At 50.7% G+C, this 27,961-nt stretch overlaps 1 protein-coding gene across 1 annotated transcript; it reads right to left on the reverse strand.

Moving 5' to 3' along the window:
• Window positions 1–13,589: 13,589 nt before the first annotated feature.
• Window positions 13,590–14,042, reverse strand: LOC133097314 (ubiquitin-conjugating enzyme E2 N-like). Its single transcript, XM_061199203.1, has one exon. The coding sequence runs from the start codon at window positions 14,040–14,042 to the stop codon at window positions 13,590–13,592; it is 453 nt and encodes a 150-aa protein (XP_061055186.1).
• Between the last annotated feature and the right edge of the window lie 13,919 nt (window positions 14,043–27,961).

Below are 27,961 nucleotides of genomic sequence, written 5' to 3' on the forward strand. Positions count from 1 at the left end.
GGAAGATGCTCGTTAATAGGGAACGCTCTTGAGGTCGGCACTGGAAAGGGGGGAAGGGGATGAAGCAGGGAAGGGCTTGGAGAAGCTGGGCTGCCAGGCAGCCTGCGGGGGGAGGGGGCGCTCCGCGGGCCCCACGGGGGGCTCGAGGCTGGACCACATTTCAGAGTTGCCCCCCAACATGGCGAGAGAGCCACACTTTTATCCGCCCTGATAGTTGGTCCTCGGATGCTAGTCACCCGGGAGGGGCGTGGTTTGAAGGCGGGAGGGGCGTGGCTTGAGGGCGGGGATCCCTGCAGAGACGGTGGGGGGCTGGTTGTCTGCACCCCACCCTGCAGCCTGGAGAGAAATCCCTTCATCCCTGAAGGGGAATCTGGGGGCTCATTAGTATCCACCCCACTGCCCCCCCCATCACGTGAAACTTTTATAAGGAAAAATCAGGGAACTCCTGTTTCTTGAGGTTTTACTATGAGCTAGACTCTGTGCTTCATTCTCTCAGAAAATCCTCACAATGGCTTTGCCAGATGGGTGTTATTACACCCATTTTCCAGTTGAGAAAACAGAGGAGAAAGAAGGTCAGCGGTCAGGAACGTGTCAGAGCTTCACTCCCCAACCTCCTGCTGCCCGGCTCCCTGCTGAGCCCCTGCATCCTCTCCATCCCGTGTCCCACCTTGCCTTGTGTAGACCTGCAGCTTGTCCTAGACAGTGGGCATCCTCACCCCTCACCGGGCCAGGCACCAGCCAGCCCTCAAGCGCACTGCTGGTGAAACTAGAGGCCAAGCCTGGGGTGAGGCCTTATGAGGCCGACCATCAGGGTCCAAGACCCGGCATGGGGTCCAGGGCAGGGCAAGGCCAGACCCCCGGCCAAGGAAAGGCTGCATTACAGTCTGGTTCCCCGACAGAATCGGAGTCAAATGGGCAGAGGTCAGCTCCCATGGAAGCCGCCCCGTGCAAGTGTCAACTTACATGCCTGAGGTGGTGGACACACTGGCCTGGAAGGGCATCCACTCAACAGACACTGGACACTTGCCGAAAAGGTGGCTGAGATCTGAGGCTTCCTCGAGGCCACCAGTCATGGAGGCTCAGCAGAGGAGCACAGGTCTCCCTGACTCACTTTCTTTCTTCCCTGCTTTGGACCCTAATCCCCGCATGATGATGCTCTGAAGTGACGTATTCCAAGGCTGGCAGGGTGAGAGTCCTCAAGTCCATTGAGGAAAGCACCTCACCTGTGGCTGACCTTGGCTATGAGCTTGGGGAAGACCAGAGGTCTTGTGCTGTGTGTGGAGGAAGATAGTGCTGGTAGGGCAGGGGATGGTAAGGGGGGCCGCAGCTGAGATCCCCTGTGCCTTTACCCAAGGCCATTCGGACAGGGGGCGGAAGGCCCATGTGACTTCCCTCTGTTGCCGGAAGGGGAACCCCTTCCCGGGCCTGAGAGTGGGCTCTTGTCTAACACTCAGAAATGAATTGTCCGAAGAGACACACATGCTGACAAAGAAAGAGACTTTATTGGGAAGTGGCGCCCACCCGGGCAGAGAGCAGCAGGGTGAGGGAACCCAGGAGAACTGCTCTGCCACGTGGCTCGCGGTCTCTGGTTTTATGGTGATGGGGTTAGTTTCCGGGTTGTCTCTGGCCAATCACCTTGCTTGGCCCGTGTCTGGTCTGACTCAGGATCCTTCCTGGCGGCGCGTGCATCGCTCAGGCGAGATGGGTTCCAGCGAGGAGGAGTCTGGGAGGCTGGCAGGACATATTATGGGCTGGCGTCTCCTCCCTCCTTTGGGCCCTTCCCGAATTCTTCCAGTTAGTTTTTGGCAGCAGAGCCATGTTCCTTATGGGGACCTTTTGTTGTGACACAACTCATGCAAATGGCCATCACCGTGCCTGGCCAAGGCGGGCAGTTTCAGTCAATGGTTCCCTAACACCTCCAGGCAAGGGCATGGGTACCTTTCAAAGGAAGCAGGGGAGGGTCCCCCAGCACCACCTCCCTGGTGGCAGCTTGAGAACAGGGTCTGGCCCAGCGTCCCAGTTGGAGGCCTTGATTCCGCGATCTGCTCAGCCTCTCGGGGCTGGACCAGCGCCTTCCACTGCTCCCCGGAGTCCGCTAATCAGATTCATTTTCTCTCCACCACTAGGGCGCGCTGTAGACCCCCGTGCTGTGCGGGGCTGCCAGTATCCTGCAGCAGGACGGCCGGTCCCTGCGAGGCGGGCTTTGCTTCGTTCATTGCTGGGTCACCCGTACCTGGAGCAGAGCGCAGACAGGTAGGTGCCCAGTGAAGAGCAAGTCCCGAGTGAAAGGATGGCAAGGCTGGGCCTTTCCAAGTGTCCCCGACACCCTGCCTCACCTGTCTATCCACCATCTATCCTCTTCTGCAGCATTTATCTATATCTCTGGAAATTTATTTTTTCTAAAGCGTCTCAAAGTAAGTTGCAGATGTGATGATCTTTTACCTCTAAATAGTTCAGTGAGTGTTTCCTAAATGCAAGGGCATTCTCTGACATATCCACAGTACAATGATTCACATGAGGAAATTGCAGGGTGGGCGGCCCAGGGATGAGGAGATGGGTAGTGTGTCTGAGCAGCATTTCTGTGCTGAGGGCCCGGGAGGGGAGGGGGAGGCCATACTGCAGAGCAGGCAGCCCCAGCAATGGAACAGGCCTGGAGCTAAGTTGAGTGTTGAACTTCACCTGAAAAGCAGGGGGAGCTGTGCAGACTCGCGGCCTGGGCAGCTTGGGCTCTGGTGCTCACCTTAGCCCCTGTCTCCAGGGTCCTTCGGGAGGCCACGGCGATAATCCCGGTGGTTGAAGGCCCTCGGTCCACGGGGCTGACCCGGTCACCCTGCTCAGTTCAGCAAGAACAGAATGTACTCAAGGAGCCCAAGGAACAGGGAGTGGAAGGGCAGGGGAGGAACAGAAAAAAGTGAGTGAGAATAAGGGTCTGGCACAGGCCAGGCCTGTTTTGTAACCTGCGTTGACGTCTCCCAGTGGGTGAGTCACCGTTCTGCTCAGAGGGCCCACTCCTACTATATCTACACACAGCCTTCCTGCTCCAGCCGCCTGGAGCTGTCCTCCCTGCCCTGTTCCCTGGGGCTGAGCACGGGAACTTGGAGTTGTTCAGAATGGGGTTCAAATCCTACCATGGCTGCTGTGTGAGCTTGAGCAAGTTGCTTGACGTCTCTAAGCCTCAGTTTCACTTCTCTAAAGCCTGAATGGCAGTCTGTCCCTTGTAGTTCGTGGTGGGAATTAGCTGGGATGGTCAGTGCCTGGGTCTGGCTCACCTGGACGCTCCTGCCAGGGTGCCTGGCACTTAGTAGGTATTCAGTAGGTGTCTGAGGGAGGTAAACCCATAAGATAGCGCCTGGCCTGTAGCAGACCCTGGGGAAGTATCAGTTGTCTTATTTGAGGCCTTTAAACCATCCACAGTCACGACCCCCTGCATCTGCTCCGAGGCGGGTAACCCAGTCTGAGCCCGCTGTGCTGAAGGTAATGGGCGCTCCTGGCTGGCGGGTCACGGCCACAATCCCTGCCTGTGTGTGTGCTCCCATCCCACAGAGACCCCTGCACATGGAATTACTGAGGAGGGGAAAGCGGGGAGCTCCAGCCAAGGGACCAAGTTGGGGTGCTGACGGAGCTCGTAGGCAGGACTGCAGAGGCTGGTACCTGGCCATGGGGGCCCCAGGCACTGCGCTGCATGGGGGAGAATGTGGACGTGCTGATGGGAGGGGTGGGCTGCCAGGGCCCTTCCCCCCCCACCCCATCCCCAGGTAAACAGACACCTGGCCCTCCTCCCGCAGGCCTGCACCTCACCTGCCTCTCTTGGCTGCTCCGGGAGATTTGAAGGTGTTGCAAATCGCCCTATGATGTTCTGGAGCCATACCAAGTCCCTGGCCCGCAGCCCACCCCCCGGGGCTTGGCGCCAGCTGCATTGCCCCTGGGAGACAAGCTGCCTTTTAGGGCTTTGGTTTGAAGGGCTGGGTCAGCGGCATCCTCACCTGGCTGGCAGCGGAGAGGTGCCTCTTTGAGGGTCAAGCAGAATCAAGGTGATCAGAGGTCGCAGCGCCGGGCTGCTCCCATCCCAGGCCCCAGCCACCCAAAGGTGTTTCTGTGCTGAGTGGAGTAGAGGTTAGGAGCCTGTGCTCTGGAACCAGACAACCTGGGTGCCACTGACTCGCTGTGTGACCCTGGACAACTGCCTTGCCCTCCTTGCTCAGTTCTCTCATCGGTAAGATAGAGGTGGGAAGAGTCCTCACCTCAGAGCAGTGCTGTGCCAGGTAAATGAGTTAATGCAAGTAAACAGTTCTGAGCAGCCCCAACTCGTGGGCGCTGTGCAAACGTGAGCCATCACCTCGAGAATGCAGGGACAGCGCAGATCCTTCCTCAGAGTGGGAGGAGGCCAGCCTTCCCTCGCCTGACCCTCCAGCCCTCTCTGATCCAGCCCCGCCCACCACCCACCCTCACATTTGACCTCTCGCTTCCTTCCACGGCAGCCCCAGGAGCCACTGTGCTTCCCTGAGCTACTCTGCCCACCCATGCAGGCTGACTCTTATCCCCCACTTCCCTCACCACTCAGCTCAGTCATCCCCTCCTCCAGGAAGCCTTCCACTTAACCCCATGACGTGCTAACCTCCCCCAAAGCCTGCGGGTTTGAAGAAATGGAGGCTCCGAGAGGGGTGAAGCTGCCAGAGCAGAGGGTTGTGACTTGGCTTCAGGGCTGGCCATCTCCAAAGCTGGTGCCCTTCCCTTTAGCCTTCCTGCTTCCCTCTGTCAGGGTTTGTGGGGGGGAAGCTGGAATGTTGCTGTGAGGCTTGGAGGGGCAGCAGCCATTTTGTCACCATGAGGCAATAAGCATAAAGGAAAAGCCTCTCAGAATTTGAAGCCAGATGTATTCTTATCTTCTACAACATCTAAAGAAGGAATGTTACTGTCACAGCCATTCAGAAGGGGAGTGTCACAGAAGCAAACACTGGCAGTGCCCACTCCAGCAATGCCCATGAGAGGGAGGCTTTTTAGTCAATGCCCTTTCAGAATTCTGGACCCATCGGCTTATCCAGCTCTCTCTGTGCCACATTCATGCTCCAGCTCACGAATGGTTGTTGGTTTTCTGACAAAGGTCTGCTCTGGGGGAGAAGGCACTGTCACAGGCCAAGAGTGGTTTCCATCATGTCCCAGGACTGCTCATTATAGACAAATGCATCGGCCTGAAGGTTTACACATATGAGCCCATCCCGAGAGATGGAGCTGTGAGTGGGATGTCCCCTAAATCAGATTTCCAAAGCCTTGCACTGTGGGACTCTTACCCGTGAGCTTGAGAACTACAAAAGATGTGCAATGCCTGCTGAGTGAACAAGGGAATAAATCTTCCCTCCCCCACTGCAGCTGGGTTCCTGAGGGCAAGATCTGCACGTGTTTCATCCCCAAGTGCCCAGAATGGGTCCCGGCCCTTGCAGGGGTTCCCAAGTGGGTGTGGAGGATCAATGGCTGGTCAGGGTGGGCGGTGAGACCTCCAGGGAGAGGAAGAGCTGCCCAGAGGACAGAAGCCCAGTTGCTCCTGTCCACTGCTCCCGACTCCTTAACTGACCCCAGGTGCCCTGGGGACCCTCAGCCCATTTCCGGAAGCACTGAAGGGACATGTCTCTCCCAGACACCTGAGTCCCTGCCACTGTCTTGGGCTGTGGTCTGGGGCTGCAGGTGGGTTTCCTACAGAGGAGCCGCTCTTTGAATCCGCTTTACTTTTCCCAGAGTCTTTCTCTAGAGGGTTTCTGGGTTCAATTTGGTTACTCATCACACAAGGGTTTCTTGAGCCCTCCATGTGGGTAAAGATTGAGATCTGGCTGCAGACTGGATCCCATTAGGGTTCAAGTCCCGGTTTGGGTCAGGACCAGACTTGGCCTCCTGGATAAGGGTAAGGTTTAGATCCAGATTAATCTTAGAGCCAGGCCAGAGGGTCAGTTTTAGTTCACGCATTTGCCCATCTCATAGGATGTGGAAATTGGAGTCAGAGTTTATAGGACTTGACCTTCCGGGATCCCTGTGACCCGCCGCTTCCCCGCCTCGGCTCCCACTGCACCTGCCAGTAAAGGGCTGACGGGCTCTTGTGAGTTTTCTCCCAGGCTGTTTGGTGATGACACCAACTTCCCACGGGCAGGGTCCTGGCCTTCCACTTACTGGGCAACCTGCAGCTTTGGCCAGATGGCTGGGGGAGCAGTGCTTGTATCTGACAACCTGGCCAGGTGCACTCGCCTCCCGCCGTCCCGGTGTTCCTTCACTGCCAGCCTCCCATCCTCCCCACCCGGCCTTGACCTCCAGAGATGAATGGCGATGCTGTCAGAGGTCCCAGAAGAGCCAAGTCCCCGGAGCCTTGTGAGCCCAGGATCAGAGGCTGGCTCAGGGCGGGCAGACAGTTATCTCTGGCGCTCGTCCCGCTGAGATGGGGCTGCTGCACTGAGAAACACCTCAGAGCTGCTCTGGGTTTGCTCAGGTGAACGGGCCCAGGCAGCTGGGGGGAAACCGAGGGCAGGGGCGTGGGAGAGGGTCAGGGGGCCAGAGGAGCACAAAGCTGGCTCTGGGGCTGCCACCTCCTTCTGGAGAGAGGGAACATGGTGTACGTGCGTGTCCCCAACCAGGAAACCTGATGCTTGTTGATCTTGAGCGCCTGCCGGAGTCTTGGCCCCGGTTCTGGGCACGCACCATCCAGCCTGCGAACGCCGGATCTGGGGGCTGGCGGAGGAGGGAGGCGTGTGGGACCTGGGTGGACGTGGGTCCCTCTGCCATCAGGGCAGCCAGCGAGGCAGCACCTCCCGAGGGACAGCTGGAAAGGTCCCTCTTGAGCACCTACTGGACACCGGGCATTGCTCTCAGTGCATGGGATGCATTGTTTCATTTCATCCTGGGAGCAGGTCTGCAAGAGTTCAGCCTCATTACGCAGAGGAAGGAAGGAAGGAAGGAAGGGTCAGCGAGAATCAGTTACCCAGTGAGTCAAGGAGGCAAGGATGCACAGCAGGTGCAGCATGAGTAAAACCCAGGCCTTGGCTTTTTTTTTTTTTTAAAGAACACCCTTCCTGTGTGACAGAATAGAGGCCCGAGTGGTTCTCAAACCCACTCTCTTGACCTGGGTTCACCCAAGCAGAGACTGAGGCTCCTGGCCTCTGTGTGAGACCTTTTTGGGGGAGTGTGACCCCTGGGAGATGGAGCGATGGACAGGGGAGTGAACGGGCTGGGACGGAGAAGGGATGCTCGCATGGGATTGATGGCAGACCCCTGGGCCCTGGCTCTGAGAGCCGCACACACTCTGCCTGGGGGAGGGAGGAGGGGGATTTATCCTCAGGTCCCTGCATCCCACCCTTTCCTGTTGTCACTGAGTGGCCGCCAGGCAAGGTGCGCTCAGTGGATAACTCAGAGCTGGTCCCCGCAGAGGTACCCAGGTGGCTGGATCAAGAGGCAGGTGAGGTCCAGAGAGCCGTGCAGACAAAGTGGCCGATGTGTCCGGTCTCCTCATCCTACAGCTGGGGACACTGAGAGGGGAGGTGAAAGGCCATGCCTTGGTGGCTGAGGACTGGCGTGAGATCACTTGACACTCAGACCACTGAGGTGACCACGGTCCCTGGCAGGTGGCAGGCAGAAAGAAGGTTGCCTGGCTCTGGGTGTAAATGTAGAGTCTGTGTGTGTGTGTGTGTGTGTTATATAGAGAGAGAGTTTTTGGAGCGACAGATAGGTGGCCAGGAATGGAGCATGAAGACAGCCCTGTCTGGAAAGTTCTCAGGTGTGTGTACCCCATATAAAGAAGGATGTCCCCCACCCGGCTCCAGGGCTGGGAGGTCCGAGCCCAGTGTCCAGGCCCCCATCCCGGCCTTTGGAGGGGTGTCAGTCCGGCCCAGGCCCAGCCAGTGCCGTGACATGAGTCACTCCCGGGAGGAGAGGGGACAGGGTGGGGGGGAGCGGACAGCCCACGTCCTGGGCTGTGCTGTTCCCACTGGATCTCGGGTAGCCCAGGGGCCTAGAGCGAGAATGATGAGTAACTGGGCTTCGGCATCCAAGTAAAACCCACCCCAAACCCCAGACCAAACCGCCTCGGGCGCCTGCCAGCTGCCTCTGCCAGAATCATCAATACGCATTGTTCCCCTAGACGGGTCCCCTCTGCACTTTCAACCACGGGTTCCAGGGACGGGCTAGGTGTGGCTCACACCACGTGGACAGACACAGCTTAGTGAGATCTGTTCTCCAAGCCGCTCTCCCCACAGCCTCCAGCGACAGGGTCATGAGGAGGAAGGCAGCTCTCGGGCTGGATCAGGGTGGAGAGCCGGCACCAGGCCCTGAAAACTGGCTGACCTTGGCCTCGGGTTCCTCAGCTACTCAACGCGGTAATCATGTGGCCCTCGCGGTCTCATAGGGTTGGCGTGAAAGATGCAGGAACTCCTGAGAAAAACATGGAGCCGGAGTGAAGTGCAGTGTCCCTGCTACTTCTCAGCGTGCTGGGAGGCGTCAGGCTTCGGGCAAGGGTGGGGGTTCCTGGTCGCACAGGCCTGGGTTCCCACGTCAGCCTCCTCTATCCAACGCACGTGACTTTCTAAGCTTCAGTTTCCTCATCTGTGAAATGGAGCCAGTGAAGCTGGCTGGCACGATGGTTGGGAGAAGCTGGAGGCTGGGAAGGCCTGGCTCTCAGCCCAGTGCCGGGGACTGGGGGACTTGTGACCATGACACAGCGACCCTGCAAGGTGACTCTCTAGGTCAGGCCAAGCATCACGGACAGAACAGGGCCCACATCCTCTCTGGGAGGCCAACGTCAAGACACACCTCTTCTGCAAAGCCCTCTTGAGTTCTTCCAGTGCTGGCCTGGGCCCCTCCTCTAGACAGCTAGATCCCACGGCCTCTCGGCCATTCTTTTTAGCTCTTAAGCACTGCAGGGGATACTGTTATTGGGGGGGGGGAGTGGACTGTCCAGCAGATTTGCCCCTCGCCCTATTTGAGAGGAAAACCCCTTTAATGTGATACTGGCAGGAAATAAGCCACCCACTGTGAAAGGGGGCAGGTGTACCCTCACCTAGTTCCTGGGCATCTTGACCAGGCTTGGCCAAAAGGACACTCCCATCCAGGGCTCAGAATCTTAAGTGGTGACATCATTCAAAGGGAGAGTTGGCCTCTGTTCCCCGTGGCTGCGTCTGTGAGCAGGAGTCCTGGAGGCCAGCCGTGGTGGGGTGGACCTTGCCCAGAGCGCCTGGGGGTGTGACTTGGCTCTGCTGTTTGCTCCTGGCCTCCTTTGGCGCCTGCTCACTTCCTGAGCTTTGTTCTCCCACCTTCCTGCCAATTCGGAGCTCCCTGGCAGCCAGAGCTGGGTCGGCTCTCTGTTGTTCACTCAACACACATATTTGCCTTTGCATGATACCAACTGTTCCAGGCGAGCACATACTCCTTCCCTCAAATGGATTACACCCCCCCGGGGGCAGAAATGCTGCCTTACACCCTGATGGATCGCCTACCGAATGCCCCCCCGTGGGCATGTACACCATGGTTAATTTAATGAACACTGCCGTGTGTTATGTATGAAAGTTGTTAAGAGGGTAAATCCTAAGAGTTCTCATCGGAAAAATATTTTTTTCTATTTCTTTAATTTTATAAGTGTATGAGATGATTGGATGTTCACTGAACTGACCTTGAGAATCATTTCATGACATGTGTAAGTCAAATCATGATGCTGCACACCTTAAACTTAAACAGTGCTGTATGTCAATGATATCTCAATTAACCTGGAAGAAAAAAAATTTTTTTTTTAAATCTTGTTTCTTGGTTGAAGTTTCCAAAGGTTTATACTTCCTCTCCCAGAAAAAAGCATGAGTTCCTTGAGGAATAAGACTTTGTATTTTTCATCGTTTTATCCCTCACAGCACCCCGTGCATAGTATAGGCATACCTTGTTTTACTGCGCTTTGTTTTCCTGTGATTTTTTAAAAAGAAATTGAATGTCTGTGGCAACCCCGTGTCAAACAAGACTATTGGTGCTGCCATTTTTCCAACAGTATTTGCTCACTTCATGCCTCCGTGTCACATTTTGGTAATCTTTGCAATATTTCAAACTTTTTCATCATTAATATATTTGTTATGGTGATCTGTGATCAGTGGTCTTTGATGTTACTATTGTAATTGGTTGGGGCACCGCAAACCATGCCCATCTAAGATGGCAAATGTAATCTATAAACGTGTGTGTCCTGACCGCTCCACCCACTGGCTGTTCCCCAATCTCTCTCCCTCTTCTTGGTCCTACCTGTTCCCTGACACACAACAATATTGAAATTAGGCCAATTAATAACCTTACGATGGTCTCGAAGTGAAAGGGGGAGTCAGATAAAACACTAGAAAGGAAGCTTAGTGAGGAAGCACGTCGAAAGCCGAGACAGGCTGGAAGCCAGGGGCCTTGTGCCACCGTTAGCCACGTTGCGGATACAAAGGGAAAATTCTTGAAGGAAAGTGAAAATGCTGCTCCCGTGAACTCACGAATGATAAGAAAGCCAAAGTGGGGAGGGGTGTGGCTGGAGGGCTGGACACCCCTCTGGAGCTGAGTTACTTAAGACAGAAGATGATTTTCCCCTCTCTTTGGATTTCCAGCCCTTGGTTTGGGGCAAAAAGAAAACATCTGCACGTGGCAGATGAAGGAACTTGCTGTTTTATGATTTCCCCAGCAGCACGTAGGTAAATAATTATTATCAGTTTGGCGCAGTTGGGTTCAAGGGTGAATACATGAGTCTTTCAGTACTGATGGTTCTAGGGAAGGGACGGGAATCTGAGTCATTCCCATGAAGTCTTAGTGCATGAAAAAGCCAGAGGCACCTCCCAGGAGCTGGGACAGGCGGCAGAACAGGGTAGAGCTGGGTTTGGCCTTGGATTTTACAGCCAGCATCCCTGGGCAGTTGCTTTCCTTCCTGACATGTTTATACAACAGAGATGGTTGTTGCCTGGATTTAATACATGTTTTACAGTTGGTTATAATTTCTGACATTGGAAATGTCCCCACGTATCATGGAGCGGTCAAACTTCCTGAAGAACAGAGGAGAAAAATTCCCCAGGATCGCCATGGCAGCGGAAATTGTCACTATGCCGGGCCATAGCCAACATCACTTTGGATCTGGACCCTGGATAATGTTGCAGTGTCCAGGCTAATTGTCCATTCATTCATTTATCAGTTTATTTGTTCTACTAATTTGCTCCTTATTTATGACCCTACTTGGTTCTGGTCATTCTCCTGCTCTGATGTCCAGGGCAGCCTAGATGAAAAGATGAATAGTCAAGATGGGAAATTCTCTGACACTTTTTCTTAATTTCCTGTGCCAGCTTGTCTTTCTCAGGCCAGGCTTTAAATATTGGTGAGCAAGGAAATGCAAAAGACAAAGCCTATCTGAACCTCACTAGGGCATGTAGTAAAATTGTGTGCAGTCTCCTTGTGGACCAGACAGACAGAGACCATGTCAGGAGCATCGGTGTTGCCACTTTCTAGCTGTATGTCCTTGGCGAGTTACTTAGTATCTGTGACCCTCTTATCTCCTCAGCCTGCAGAGTAAGGATAAAACTAATATCTACTAGGTACCCAGAACCCTGCCAGGGCCTATGGTAAGCACATGACATGTATAATCTGATTTTTGTCTCACAACAACCATATGAAGTTAGGACAGCCAAGTCTTTCCTTTCATAGAAGAGGAAACTGGGAACTTAGAGAGGTTAGTACTTGTCCTTGGTCACAGGGCTGGTTGATGGTTTAAATGTCTGAAAACCAGTTTCACACATTTTGTTTTGTATTTTGGGTGTTCAAGGTGGAAGGGTAAATTTGGTCTCTATTAGTCCATCATGCCCTTCCAGTGTTTTGGGGAAGCTTATTCCTTAGATGGCCCCTCAGGAAGGGCTTGTAGGACAGTATTCCCCAAGTTATCATGTTCATAACATTTTTCTATGGTCTTTTTACATAGAGGTTTATTAGGTTGATGTAAAATCTGTGACATATTGTTTGAATGTGTTGGATATGTTATTCCATTGTCTTCTGGCATGAAGCATTGCTATCAAAAAGTCTAATGATGACGTGGTTATATTTCCCTTTTTAAGTAACTTGGTCTTTTTGCCAGGATGCCTAAAATAATTTTTTCATAAAGTCCAATAATTTTACCGGACTATATCTTGAAATTGGCCATATAGGTTACTTTCTCTAGGATTGTGGTATGCTCTTACACTACATAGTCACAAATTCTTTTATTTCAGGAATGGTCTCTCGAATTATATATTTTAGTCTTTGTTCTTTTCCTTCGCTTTCATGGACTTTCTTGAAAAGTCCATTATTATACATATGTTGTATCTTCTTTGCTTTATCTTTTATATCTATCGTTTTCCTTTCAGTCCTTTTTATCTCTTTTAAAATAGCTTTAAAAATATGTCTTCCTTTCCATCTTGTCTGTATCTTAAGGCATTATTGTGTTTGTTCTTTCTTGTGTTTCTTCTATTTTAGTCTTCATTTTTAAAATATTTTTTTCTTTTTTCTAGTTGTGTCCCAAGTTCTGTCACTTCTCTTTTCAAAGCTTCCTATTCTCTAGTCACCTCATTTATAAGATTTTCTAATTTTAATTTATACTTTTCTTTAATAATTTTTATCATTTTAATAATACATTTTAGCTTGCTTTTTAATATTGGATTATAACTTCTATCTCTTGTATACATGTCTTTCTGGTGTGTTTTATTGTCTGGGGGGATATTTATTCTCTGGTTCTTCTATATTATTATATATACATATAATACTCCCCATTCTCTTGTTTCCTCAGAATTATCTTCTTATGGGATTTGATTGTTTTTTTTCTGTTGCTCACTTTTTATCTGCTATGCATTTTTCTTGTTTTTAGCATGTAAATGTGTGTCAGAATAGCTTTTTTGGCTTCATCCCTGTAGAGTTCCCTGGGTTTTTTTTTAGAATAACAAAAAGTATTTTACTGAAACATAAGATTTACAGAAGTTTCCAGACAAGCCATACAAAATGGTCATCAGCTTTTACTTGAAGGGAGGATTCTACACTTGACAGCAAAGTCACAATGTTACTAGTGAGGGCTGTGATGTTTGTTTAATGTTCCCGTGTTGGTTCAAACAATGAAGCTTGTCCATCTACAGCATCTGAATAAATAGAGAGCATATTCTAAAGAACTGGTTAGCTGCTTTTAACCAGTGCAATTAGATCACCATAAAAAGAGGGAAAGGAGCCCATAAATTAAACATAACTACCTACCCCCCCAAAAAATAAATAATAAAGAAATCCCTGCAGCTAACCCTGACAACTCTCTTCATTCACAGTGCTTTATACTTAACCCGTGATGGGGGAAATGAATAAAAGCAGAGAGGGGCCACTGTTTCTAAATGTTTCGCAGCAATCCAGATGTTACTTCTAGCCTCTGCTTGTGTTTTACAGCAGTGAATCAGGACGAGACCTAGATTTGCTAATGTGCATTTCATCACCAAAGGAGTAAAGATGTCTGGGCTTTTATGCTGCAGTGTTTCTAAGACTATGTCCATTAAATGGAAACAAAAAAGGAAGAAGTCTTGGCAGAACAGGAGAAGTGATGCACACCTGATGATCAGATCGATTTAAATATTATTCGTGGCATATGGCCTAGTCCATGCTCTAGGTGTTTCTGTGGCTTGGGCTTTGTTGGTCTTCCACTGCTGCGACACATCATTTGCTAATGGATCATCCGGATTGGGAGCGCTTAACAAAGGCTTGATCAATAGCAGAACTGTGCCAGATCTGCAGTGCTGGGGACCGCTCAAAATATCTAAACATATTCTTCCCAACTTGTCTACATTAGGATGACAAATTCTGGTCATGAAACATACTTTAGGGGCTGCCACTGGGTATTCATCTGGAAGGAAGAGTTCAAGTTTAAAAGTCCCCACCTCAAAGGGGGAACCCTGGGGGCCAGCAAGGACCACATGAAAATAATAGGTGTTGCTCTCATCTGGTTCTGCTTTGATGCTGGGAACTGGTCCAACCAGCAAACGCTGGGTTTCCTTGATAATCCCATGGGGCAGCCCGGCCATCTTGTCAGATCCCAATTTGGGCCTCTGGTCTCTTCTCCCTATAGCTCCTTCTTACGTTGTTTTCACAAAATGATTAAAAGCATGGCCTCACACTCTTGGAGATCTGACGACTCTCTTCCACTCTTCTGCATTTTTTATTTATTTATTTTTGGCTGTGTTGGGTCTTTGTTGCTGCGCGCAGGCTTTCTCTAGTTGCGGCGAGTGGGGGCTACGCTTGGTTGTGGTGCGCGGGCTTCTCATTGTGGTGGCTTCTCTTGTTGCGGAGCACGGGCTCTAGGTGTACGGGATTCAGTAGTTGTGGCACGCGGGCTCTAGAGCACAGGCTCAGTAGTTGGGGCGCACGGGCTTAGTTGCTCTGTGGCATGTGGGATCTTCCTGGACCAGGTCTCAAACCCCTGTCCCTTGCATTGGCAGGCAGATTCTTAACCACTGTGTCACCAGGGAAACCCCCCCTCTGCTTTTATCTGGACCTTTCTTTCCTTTGCTTCTACTCTCCTTATCCTGTTCAATTTGGATTCTGCTTCTATCTGTTTCTTCTCAGTCTGGATCTCTGTTTTGGAAAAGAGCTTTGATTTGTTTGTTTGTTTTAAAGATTTTTTTTTTGATGTGGACCATTTTTAAAGTCTTTATTGAATTTGTTACAATATTGCTTCTGGTTTATGTTTTTTGGTTTTTTGGCCCCGAGGCATGTGGGATCTTAGCTTCCCGACCAGGGATTGAACCCACGTCCCCTGCATTGGAAGGCAAAGTCTTAACCACTTGACCGCCAGGGAAGCCCCTGATTTGTTACGTTTCATGAGTTCAAGGGCCCATACTGCTCCAGTGCTATCAGCTCTGTCATATGGACCCATTGCACTTGCCCCCTTGTTGGATCCTTCAAAACCTTCCTAGTTTTCAGACTGGCCCACAGCACTTTCCAGTTAGTTCACCCTAATGACTTGGGGCTTCTTCTGTCTTAGGAGCGTTAGGAGCCCAGTTGTCGCCCTATGCACCATGCAGTCCTGTAGCTACCAGTGGGTTGTTCCCACCCCCTCGTATCAGGGGAATACTGGGGAGATCTTACCACCTAGTTTTGTTGCAGATGTTGTCCGTGGGTCTTTAGTTTTGCTATCTTTGTTGCTCTGTGGGACAATTTGGGAAGATTTAAAAATACCACCACTGTCTTCTAAGAATTCCGGTGTGTGTTGACTATTTTTTTGGTTTGCATAGTTCAGTTCTTAATCTTTTCTGTTGATCCCAAATAAGAACCAAGACTGATACAAAAGTATTACCATACGGGAGATGCAAAAGAAGTGGGGACATGGCTTCCAAATAAAGTGGTCACAGGCTGTGATTTCAGTTCCCATTAAAGAGAGCAGAACATTTCGACCATAAGAAGTGATGACCTGCCCCCTCCACTCTGGTCAGCCCCTTGGGTGCAGCATTGCATTCTGCTCTGTGCACCAGAGTTTTAACAGACACTCATCTGGAAAGTGTGTTTAGGAAGGAGAGGCAGTTTGAAAGTAGGCTACAAAAGTAATTGCTGAGGGAACGACCATAACTGGTATAATTTTCCGACTGCTGCTCTATGCCAGGCACAGTCAACAAACATTATTGCTATAATCTTTACGGCAACTCTATAAGTGCTATTCTTGTCATTTCCACTTGGTAGATGAGGCTTCAAGACATGAAGAAAGTTGTCCAAAGTAACAGAGTAAGCAGCAAAGCACAAATCTATTTGTTTCCAAACCTGTGCTTTTAGACATTTCAGTAAGGAAAAAATTAAGATTTTTGAAAACAATTTGGCACCATATGACTCTAAGAATGTTCCAGAAGGAAGGACAGGACTAACGTGAATTGATGACTTTTTACATGCCGGTCACCGTGTAAAAGCTGTCTAACTTCATCCTCAAAAACAAAAACAAACAACCAAACAAACAAACAATAAGAAGCATGTTTCATTACCCTAAAGGATCAGTCAGGACCCCGTCAGGAGATAGAAACCATATTTATACAACGAGAAATTCATTTAAAAAGTGTTAGCCAGGGGGACTTCCCTGGTGGTGCAGTGGTTAAGAATCCAGTGCAACCAAAAAAATAAAAATAAAAAGGGTTAGCCAGTTATAAAGTTGTTAATTAGGTAACTGAAAAAGTAAGAAGGAAACTAAGTTATTGCCCAGGTAGTAACTGCTGGAAGCATCTAGTACCCTGGGGCTGGCGAAGGGATGGAAGAGATTAGAATTATTAAAACTTAATAATTTTACCTAATTAATTAAATTGTAATTGGAGGAGAGGGCCTGTGGAGCTGACACTCAGATCTCTGGAGTGTAGGAGATGCTGCTAGTCTGGGGCTGAGTCTCTGAGATGCAGCCCCAAGGGGCTGGTTCTACGAAGCCTGGGAAGCTGCAGACTGGATCCCGCTGCTGCTGTGGGAAGGAACTCCTGCCATGGGGTGAAGCAGTGTGGCTGGAGTGATGGAAAGCAGACGGGGGAGAAGCAAGTCTTGTCCTCCTCCGCCGGCCCTGCATCCTCCCTCCAGCACCCCCTATGGGCTGAACCTAAAGTAGCGCCAGCTGGCGATGCAGAAATGTGGTTTCAGCATCCCAGCCTCAGCATCACAAGGCACAGGAGAGAAGGGTGGCAGGAAACGGAGGCTCAGAAACATGCTTCAGGGCTCAGGGCTGGTGAACCACTCCCACTCCACTCTACTACCCAGCTTTCTGCACCACTGGCTGCTTTATGGCCACTTTGTTCATTTCCTATGGCCCAGGGGCTGACCTAGCCTCCTTCTGGCACTTCTCTGACCTTGGCAAGAGCTCTGGCCTCCATGGGAAGCACAGCCTGACATGTGGCCTTGGAGCTCGGGTCCCAGGAGCCCTGGAGCGCGCTCTGTGCTCCCCCCCACGCCCCCAATCTCTGGTGACACATTCCCTGACTTGGCCTCAGCCCCTGCCCTCGCAGGCCCAACTTCTCAGTGGTAACTGATGCTGGGAATGAAGAGACCAGCTCAGCCCAATCTGTCACCTGCCTCTCAGAAGCCTCAGGCACCATGGCTGGGCCAAGCCCCTGAGGCAGGTCCCCAGAAAACAAGTCTGCAGGGGGCTTCACACATGCTGGCCCATGTTCTGAGGGGCAGGACATCGGTCCCAAGAACAAGGAGACTTACTCTGGGGTGGTGGGCTCGTGGGGGAGGAGGAGCCCTGTGCCACTCACCCATCCCACGCAGGCACCCCGCAAAATATGTACTGGGGGCAGACTCTGGCAGGCGCAGTGCTTGCTGTGAAAATACAGTGGTTACGAAGTTTCCGTCACCCGCCGTGATGGAACTCGTGGCCGAGTGCAGGAGCCAGACCATAGCCAAGTCAGGAGAGGAGACAGGCGGGAATTTCATTCTCTCAATTCTGGTGTGCAAAAAACGTAACGTTAGTTTTCTTTAATTCCTATTCATTTCTGTTTTGAAACTTCATTTCATTGGGGGAGTACATCCTTGATGGATCACCGTTAGTTCGGGTTTCCCTTTCTTTTTCTAGGGTTGCCTCTGGGTGCTGAAAGGCTTGTGTAGCTCCGTGGACAACTTATACTGCAGGGTCCCTGAGTGCAGCCCACTGTCCGGCAGGTCCAGCCGCTGTCCTGGGGCTCGCTCAGAGTCCCTTCCTTGGGCTTGTGCTTTTTCAAGTTCTGGCCCCAAAGCAGGGCATCAGACCCTCTCCCTGAGACCTCCCTTTCACTGGGCCTTGATGAATATTCCATAAGTACAATCGTCCCCACAAGCAAATGAATCTCTAACTGCAAATTATATCAGAGCCATGAAGGAGAGGAGAGGGCACTTTGAGTGGAGAGAGAGCTTGTTTCAGATGTGGAGGAGCCAGAAAGTTCTCCCTGAGGGGGTGACATTTGAGCTGAGAAGTCCAGGAAATATCTAGAAGGATCTAGTGAGCAGAGGACACAAGAGCCCGTGTGAAGGCTCTGAGGGGGGAACAGGTGCCCTGGTCCGAAGGGCCCGTGGCAGCTGGTGTGAAGGGCGTGGGACCAGCCGTCCTCTGAGGGAGTTCGCTGGGGTCCATCTAAGCAGCGTCTCTCCAGCCGTCTCTGTCCTCCTGGGAGCAGGTATGTGCTCTGTGGCCACCCTGCGGCTGCCCCGTCACAGGACTGCAGGGAACTGAGAGAGCAGCTCACGGTTTACACGGAGCTTCACCCCATCTGCTTCCAGACTCTTGAGGTGGGGTCTCCTCCCCCGTGAAACCCTTCCTGACCACCCCCAGGGGGACACTACCCCGGGTCCTCAACCCACACCTGCGCGCCACCTGCGAGGTGTCTTTCCCTCCCTGACCCCACCCTGAGGTCCCTCTTGTTCCTGTCCACTTTCACCCCACTTATGGTGACGAAACAAATAATGACGAAGGCTTTCACACTCAAGTTGAGAGGCTCCATCTGTAAGCCTTCCCAGGACCTTTTGCGTTTTTATTTTATTTTTTTCTCTTTTTTAAAAACATTTTTATTGGAGTAGAGTTGATTCACAATGTTATTTTAGTTTCAGGTGTACAGCAAAGTGAATCAGTTATACACATACCTATATCCACTCTTTTTTAGATTCTATTCCCATATAGGTCATTAGAGAGTGTTGAGTAGAGTTCCCTGTGCTATGCAGTAGGTCCTTGTTGTTTATCTGTTTTATATATAGTGGTGTGTATATGTTAATCCCAAACTCCTAATCTATCCTTCCCCCTTTTTCCCCTTTGTTAACCATAAGTTTGTTTTCTATGTCTGTGACTCTATTTCTGCTTTGTAAATAAGTTCATTTGTATCATATTTTAGATTCTACACATACGTGATGTCATATGGTATTTGTCTTTCTCTTTCTGACTTACTTCACTTTGTACGATAATCTCTAGGTCCATACATGTTGCTGCAAATGGCATGATTTCATTCTTTTTTATGGCTGAGTAATATTCCATTGTATATATGTACCACATCTTCTTTATCCATTCTTCTGTCGATGGACATTTAGGTTGCTTCCGTGTCCTGGCTATTGTGAATACTGCTGTTATGAACACTAGGGTGGGGTGCATGTATCTTTTCGAATCATGTTTTTCTCCAGATGTATGCTCAGGAGTGGGATTGCAGGATCAGATGGTAGCTCTATTTTTAGTTTTTTAAGGAAACTCCATAGTGTTCTAAAGTAGGTATCTTATTTTATCCATTTTACAGGTAAGGGAATTGGGATTCAGAGAGGTTAAGGCATCCATCCATCTCAACACAGTGAGGATGGTGTCAGACCCCAAACCTCTATCCCCACCGCCACACCCTGTGGCCTTGCTGTGTGTCCCATTGCCCCAGAGGCTCCAGGTCTGGGAAGGGTGTGGCAGAAGGGCTCTATGAATGTTTTCAATCTATGAATTTTCATTCTATGAATGGTTTTCAGGGCCTGGGTTCAATCCATCCTCGGCCGTTGACCTCCTGGACCAGGGGTCGGGAATTTCCACAGGAAGTGTCCAAGTATCAAGTGTGATGCACCCTGACAGCTCCCCAGGTGTTCAGTGACAGTCTGGTGGAACCAAGCAAGGGGAGAATAGGCCCTTAGCCAAGGCACCCGAACCACCGGGAAGTGGAAAGGGCTCAAGTGTGTGGTTTTCCCGATGCGTGAACGGGCAGGGCTAGGGGAGCAGCTGAACAATCCAGGGGTGGTGGGGGGCTTGGCAGCAGCTGGGCAGAGTCTTCCTGACCCTCAGGGGAGAGATGGCAGCTCTCCCTCCTTCTCACCCACCTCTTACTTCTGACCCCACCGTGGAGGGTAAAGCTAGGAGTGGCTAATCCCCGTCTCAGTTCCCAGCACTCCCATTGCAGACATGACTAAAGAACACTGGGCTGCAAACCCCAGGGCACAACCCCTCTCAGGTCTGGAGCCTTGGAGATTCCAATCTTGTTACGTAGGGGAAACCCCCATTAAGAACATCAACAAGAGGGGTGTGGCCAAGATGGCGGAGCAGGAAAATCCTGAGATCACCTCCTTCCATGGGCACACCAAAATTACAACTATTTACAGAGCAATATTGATGAGAAAGTCCTGAAGACTAGCAGAAAAGATCTTCTACAACTAAAATATATAAAGAAGAAACCATGATGAGATGGGTAGGAGGGGCAGAAACACAGCATAGTCAAGACCCATATCCCCAGGGTGGGCGACCGGGAGAATAATTCCAATTCCAGAGGTTCTCCCCAAGGAGCAAGGGGTCTGAGTTCCACACTAGGTTCCTCAGCTTTGGGGTCCTGTACTGGGAAGAAGAGACCCAAGAATGTTTGGCTCTGAAGGCCAGCACTCAGAGGGCTATGGGAAACACAGTCTCCACTCCTAACAGGCGCACACAAAATCTCACGCTCCAGGACCCTGGGCAGAAGCAAGTAATTTGAAAGGAGCCTGGGTCAGACCCACCTGCTGGTCATGGAGAAGCTCCCATTGGACAGCTCACTGCCACTGCCCAGCATTATGAGAGAGTACCATACTGCATGCTGCCAGCCTGGGAAAAGATCAAAACTCAAAATTCCAAGTATGGTTGCTACCGAATGCGTATCACTTTTGTACTATCCTCAAGTCAAAAGACCGTAAGTTGAACCATGGTCAGTTGGGGACCAGCTGGAGTCTAACATTAGTGTAATTGAAATTTTCAAAGGAGAGAAAGAGAATGAAAGATATATTTGAAGAAACAATGGCCAGAGATTTTTCAAGTTGGACATGACTATAAACTCACAAAACCAAGAATATCAATGAACCCCAGCACAAGAAACATGAATAAAATCACACCACGGCAGATTATAATCAAATTGATCACAACCACTAGTAAAGAGAAAATGTAAAAAGCAGCCAGGGAAAGAAGTTATGCTACATATGAAAATGAATCAGACATTGCAATAAATTTCTCCTCAGAAAAAAATGCAAAGGGAAGAGCAAAATATTTAAAATTTTGTGAAGAAACAGTAGCAACAACAACAATAATTTAGAAGTCTATGCCCTGCAAAAAGTCTTTTTAAATTAAGGTGAAATAGAGGATTTTTTCAGACATACAAAACCTGCAAGATCTGCATTTCCAACCCCATGCAGACTCCCAAAACATAAAAGAAAATACAGAGAAAATAAAATTCTGGAGAAAAGAATTATGTAAAACGTGTGGTTCCAGCTTCTTTTTTTTTAATTTAATTTTTATTTTATATTATAGTTGATTTACAGTGTTGTGTTAGTTTCAGGTGTACAGTAAAGTGGTTCAGTTATACATATACATATATCCATTCTTTTTCAGATTCTTTTCCCGTATAGATTCTTACAGAATATTGAGTAGAGTTCCCTGTGCTATATGTGGTTCCAACTTCTTGATTTTTAGAAATGAAATAATGACCCTGTAAGATTCCGTGAGCCCCTCTAGGACTTTCAGGTCCAGGCTTGGGGTCACTGCACGTTGCCACCTGAGACATTTGGGATGAAGGGGGGAGATTCTGGGGGCACCAGGCAGGAGAACGGGTGAGGGATCCAGGTGGGGGGCATGCTGGGGCCTTAGCAGGTTCTTAGGGAGGTATTGCTGGCCCTAATTTGGAGTCAGGTCTGCAGACTCAGCCCTATTCGGGATTCTGTGTGGAAGGAGGTTTTTTGCTATTTTAAACCCCAGCTTCTTTCCAAGAGGGATGAGTGGGGTTAAAGGAAAGTCTCTTGCTGGGCTGAGACCAGAGCAGGGGCTGGAAGGGGGGTGAGAGAGAAACTCAGGGGAGCTGACACTCCTCCTGAGAGACGAAGAAAAACTAGGATTTCCGGGAGATGGGAGAGTCTGGGAGGAAACAGGCTGGGATGAGAGGGGCCGGTGGCCTGGGATGAAGGGGCAGGGGAATACTCCATGTGGAGAAGGGGCTGGGAGGCTCTTAAGAACAGGACGAAGCCTGATGCTCTGTGTGTTCACCCCTCCTCTGTACTTACAGAATCTTTAGTACAAGGAGCCGAAAGGGAGGGAGGGAAAGAGAGAGAGAGAGAGAAGGAGGGAGGGAGGCAGCTGTCTCCCATCTGGTTTGTGGTGGGCTGAGCCTGAACTCGGGGTAATCCTTCAAGAAATTCGCAGAAACCTTGGGGGATGCCCTGAAAGCCACAGAGCAGAGAACGGGGGTTATGAGGCTATTAGACAAAGTGTCTTCAGTTGCTGCTCAAGAGAGAAGCGCCCATGTTTCTTTTTGACTAAAATGTGAGGGTTTTTCTTTTTGTTTGTTTGCTTGTTTTGGTGATTCTGTACAGACACGACCCTGGCCCAACCGTTCAAGCGTAAGAAGGCAAAAGGTCCTGTTCTGGGGTCAGTGCAATGGGCTAAAGGCCCCGGGGCGCACCGTCGGGCACTGGGGGTGGGAATGTTGTGGCCTCGCCCTCCGCCTGGTCCTGAAGCATTGCCCAGGCCACATTTCTGGCCTCACCCTGGGCCTGAGCCTCTGCAGCTTTGATGACAGCGTCACCCCTGGGCTCTAGACCTGCCTGGGGACGCAGCCCTCCTCGCAGGGACCATTCCGGGTCGGCAGAGCCCCCCTGGAGCCCCGCCCCTCCCCGTGCCGCCCTCAGAGAACAGGCTGCCTGGAAAGGGTGTTTGTTCCTACCCAGAATAGCGTGTTCAAGGCTCATTTGCCCTCAACTCACCTGGCCATAGATTGACGGCTCTGATGCCGCGGGGCCTGGCTGGACCAAACTGGCCCCGGCCAGGCGGACCCGCCCGCTGGCTGGTCCCACCCCTCCCTCTGGGAGGTCTTTTTCCAGAGGGAAAAGACCTTTTCTGTCTCTCTGCAGCCTTTTCTTTGTGGATCCCTCTCTGTCTCACATTTTCTTTCTCTGCTCCCCGCCCCTCCCTTCTGTCCACCACCAAACCAGCTTTATTTGAACAACAAAGGGCAATGTTTCTTTGAGAAAACCAGCTACTTTATTCACAAATGAGAGTCTCAGAATTAGCCCTCAAACCCTATCTTTGGAAAAAATGATGGGGGGACCCAGCCAGCTGGGGAGGGACTCTGGGGAGGGGGCAGTTCTAAAAGTGGATTTGGAGGGAAAATGTTCATAAGGGTTTTCAGTTTCTGTCTTTGACCTTGCCCATACGCCACCTGCAATAATAAGCATAAATACATAAATAATAATAATGGTTAATCTTAAGGTCACAATTTACTGTCTGTCAGGCACTGTGCTAGCTATTTCGCATATAATATTGTGTCCAATCACCAGGACAGTCCTACAAAATTGGTCTCATTGCCCCTTTTAGTGGTTGAGGAAACAGAGGCTCAGAGAGGTCACTCAGCCCTACATGGCAGCACAGCACCCATCAGACCCCTGTGCAGACGTGTCCTCTGCACCAGGATGGCTGTGTGTGCTGATTGTTTTTGCTTTAGGAGTTGAGGGACGTGGGGAAAGGGCCGGTGCCACCTTGTCATTTGCCACGGGAGGGCGACATGGGGGGGTGTGGAGCCCTGCCTGTGGTTACTCAGCTGGTCAGCAGGGATGAAGCTCAAGCATCTGACGTCCGGGAGAAGTGGGCTCAGGACCATGCTTGCGGCTCTTTCCAACTGGGGTGTCGCCCCGACAAGCCTCTGCCCCTCTCTGAGCCCCACTTTCCCCATCTGAAAGCGGGGACCTTAGAATCCCCTTATGGGGCTCTGTAGAGCGGTCTGGCTGGGGACACTGTGAAGAAGGGCTTTCTTTTTCAAACTTGAATTTCATCATATAATTGACTTCTACCTGAGAGCCCATCCTGTGAATCTTGAGGAATTAAACAAAACGATGCTTAAAAAAAAAAAAAAAGCAGCTCTAGAGATGTGGCTGTAATGAAGCTGGGTTCACAGGGTATGTCTCTCCCCAGGACAACCTACCCAACCCCATGACAGAGGGATTGTCTCTTGATTTACAAGTGTTTTCCTTCATCTTTTATTGTCTTGTAGTATTGTTTTGCAGAAACAGAAGAGTTTGTACTGTAATTTCCTACAACCCGCTCCCTCTATTTCATCCCCGTGGTATTGTTTAACATCTTCCTCTGTCTCCTTGACTTGCTTTCAATTGGTAGTGAGAGCTAGCGGCTTGATTAGAATAGGCTTGGTTCGGATTTTGGCCAAGCCTACTTCCTGCTTATTCGGAGGCACGTGATACCTGGGTAGCTTTCTTTTTGTCATGTTGGCAACTGTTGATGATCATTGCCTGGATCCATTAATTCATTAGATTGCCCTCAGCGAGCCTGACTTAGCAGGTCTAGGCTAGGGCCCAGGAATTTGCATTTGATCCCCCCCAATGGATTCTGATGCAGATGGTCCACGGACCACAGTTTGGGAAACAGCTCTAAAGAATTCTGAGTGGTCGGGGAAGGACCCAAGGCAGTGCTTTTCGGGGGCGTGTGTTTAAATAAAGGGACGGCTACAGGCAATGGCGAATAGCAAGGGGGCAGGGCAGTGGGTTGGTCTGTCCAAGCAGGGAGGACTGCTTTATCAGTGACCTTGCTGGGGATTTCTGGCATGTGGTGATAACTCACAGGCCACCTGGTGTGTCTTTGCACCTGCCAAGGGACTCTCTCAGGGAGATGGACAGTAGAACGGGGGGCAGTGGGTAGAAGAAACAAATGCCAGGCTGACTTATCTTTCATAACCAGGTAACGGGGAGCCACGGCTCGTTCTTGAGCAATGGGAGAGGGTGTGGCAACGTCAACGTTTTCTCCTGGGTCTCTCCCGCTTCCTGTTTTCGTGGACCAAGAGAACAGAAGTGGTCCAGGTTTCCATGTTCCGAAGGGGCTTTCTAGAACCTTGCCTTGGACTCTAAAACCACTTACACTTTGTTCCTTGTCTCTTTGGTCTTTAAAAAAAATCCTTCTGTTGCTTTCCTGGCATAGCCAAGTTGGGGCTGTTAATTAACTTGAGAATCCTTGTAAAAAAGATTAAGAAACGGCAAAGCCAGCGGGTAGCTGGACTCCATTCCCAGAGGGAAAGAAAACATGTTTATGGAGAGGAGAGAGGATAAAGGATGGGGCTGCCTTTCTGTTCCACTTGGCTTTTACTAGGGGAGCAAGAGGGCCGGGGGTGGGGTCACCTGGTCAGGGGGCTCGGCCTACATCTTTTTGGCTGAAGGGACTGCTGGACCGTCCAGGCGACAGCCCCGTGCCGTGCAGTCCCAGCTCTGGCCTCACTACCTCTATGAGCCTGGGTTGCCATCTGTAAAAGGGAGAAAATGCTGTTTTAGAAGGTCGGAGGGGAGAACATAAATGGCTTAACAGCATATTTGGCTAACTGTAGGTGCCTAATAAAGGCTTAAGTAGTGAGAGCTAAGGGCTGCTGTGAGGCTGGGGAGCTGAAGACAGAGTGGCTGACGTGGGTCTGTTTCCTGGTGGGGCTTCTGAGCTAGTCTGAGGATTGGCATAGCAGTTTTAAGATGCGATTCAATTGCGTGTTTGTTCAGGGCAAGGGCTGCATTGTATGAACATTTACACCCACTGGGGCTGTGAGAACACCTTGCTGGTACCTCTGGAAATAGTTACTCTGAGATCCGTCAGGCAAGGCACTGCCCCACATCTGGGCTCCCTGGGTAAAGGCTGAGTCGTATTCATTTCTGGGTCCCCGGCACCTCCCAGGGGCACATGACAGGTGCTCAATGAAATCACATGCATTTCTTATGGAAACACTTGTTTGCTTCAAAGATTACATTGCTTTAATTTTTTAACGCTTCTTTACTTCATTTTTTCCCCCCAGAACATCAAAGTAATATTTTTGGTTTAATAACCTAGAAAATACAGAGAAGTTTGAAGAAATTACACATAATCCTGCATAAAGTTATTTTCTAAGATAATGCCTGCTTTCTTGTTAATATACAGTATAAATATCTATATCTATTTATCTATCATCTATCTATTATCTATCTATCACCTATCTATTATCTATCATCTTCTATCATCTATCTCTCATCTATCTATTATCTATCATCTGTCTATTGTCTATCTATCATCTATCTATTATCTGTCTATCATCTATCTATCTATCTGTCTATCATCTATCAGTCTTTCATCTATCTATCATCTATCTCTCATCTATCTATCTATCTATCTATCTATCTATCTATCTTATGATGCCTAATGCCTGGTGTTTATTGAGCCCTCCCTCTGCCAGGCACTGTGCTTAGCCATCTCAGCCATTATCCTGTTTGAAGACAGGTAGGCTGGCTCTGGGGGTAGCCCTTACCCCCACCCTGTCCTGCCTTGGTGATGGGGGTGGGGGGAGGATAAGGCATTAGGTGAAGGGGCCGGACCAGCAGACGTTCTGGAGGCATTGAGAGAAGGGTGAGGTCCCCTGAACTAGAAGAGTCAGGGAAGGCTTCCTGGAGGAGGTGAGATTGCGCCTGACCTGGGAGGATGGAAAGGGCTTCCTTCTGCTTGAGTGTGGAAGCCCGGGAACCATTCCCAGCACAGGTGCCATGTGACCGTGGTCTGGAGGTGCAGGCGTGAGCTTCTGATTTTTTGGAATTCTGGTCTTATCACAATCCCGCTCAGAGCAATCCCGGGGGGCAGGAGGGTAGGGCTAGTTAAAGCCTGGATGCTGGATCAGACAGGACTGGCCGGAATCCTGGCCATGTCCTAGGGCCGCAGGAAGATCATGTAGCATCCTCGTGGGTACCTCGGGCAAACAACGGCACCTGCTTCACAAGGACAGCGTGAGAATCAGTGATAGCCTGGTGCCCTGACTCGGATGCAGCCTGGCACAGGGTCCGTGTGCTATAAATGCCGTGGGTACTAGCAGTATTTCCACAGGCCAGGGAGGAGACGGAGCTCACAGAGCCACTGGGCCCCTGCTCCCCAGCGCCCACTTTGCATGGAGACCCTGAGGCGCACACAGGGAGGATGGCCGAGCCCAGATGGAGCTGGTCTCAGGGGTAACGGGCTCAGGAGGGGAGCAGCCTTGGGTGAGGCTGTCAGGGGCAGTGGTTACCGCAGCCCTCTCTGCACGGCCCGGCGCACTTCCCTCCTTGCCTCGAGCTCACTGAAAATCCAGCCTCCCTTTGGGGTCGGGAGGCGTCTTAAGGTCTTGGCCGTGGTCTGGGGTAGACGGCTGCCTATTCAGTCTCTTCCCGACTGCATGGCTGACCATACCCTCTGCTCTTTCCCTTGCAAAGGAGCTGGGGGCCCCTCTGCCCCCAAAGTGTGGGGGGGTCCTGCAACTCCACTCTCCTCTCCTCAGTGTCGTGTGCCTCCTTTCCTGCCTTGCTGGCCACCTTGGGAGAGGGTACACTTAGCCCAGCCCTGAGGGATCAGCCAAGGTCACCCCGACTCCCAGCCCCCTCCTCTCTCTGACTCATCGCAAGCTTATTGCACTTTCCTTCCTGAGCTTGGGGAAGCGTGGAGGGTGTGTCCTGGGCCCAGCGACGGATGACCACACACAGGGGGCCCCGCCTTCCACTAGCCCCTCTGGCTCACTGCCTGGCAGTTTCAGCTGCTCCCATGACCTTCACAGCTGCACGACCCTTAGCCCCTGCAGGACGTGCTGGTCATTGTCTTATTTTATCACTGCTTTGTATCCCAACCCCATTCATTCACCAGTGCTTTTCAGGCCAGAACTGAGTGCCTATCACCAAAAGCGCCCTTGGCTGTTGGAGCAGAAACACGCGCGGCATTATACGCATGTTTCAGAGGTATTTGGACCCATATTTTTCATCTCACCTATTTCTCTCTCCCCACCATTGTGTCCCATTCCTACATTCGCTGAGGGCATCTGCGTGTTGCTCTGCCCCGGACTCAGCCACCCTCTTCCTAAGGACTGAGCAGCTTCTGCGGGGTGGCCGGGGCTAGGCGAGGCTTGGGGAGTCGGACCTTACTGTGAGGTTCTGTCCTCCGGAGCTCACACTCAGGTCAACGAGACAAGACCTCTGTCTTCAGGGACACTTCCCACTGCCCTTTAAAAACTACTTTTCATTT

This window comes from Eubalaena glacialis, chromosome 1, assembly GCF_028564815.1.
Source record: "Eubalaena glacialis isolate mEubGla1 chromosome 1, mEubGla1.1.hap2.+ XY, whole genome shotgun sequence".
Taxonomy (NCBI): domain Eukaryota; kingdom Metazoa; phylum Chordata; class Mammalia; order Artiodactyla; family Balaenidae; genus Eubalaena; species Eubalaena glacialis.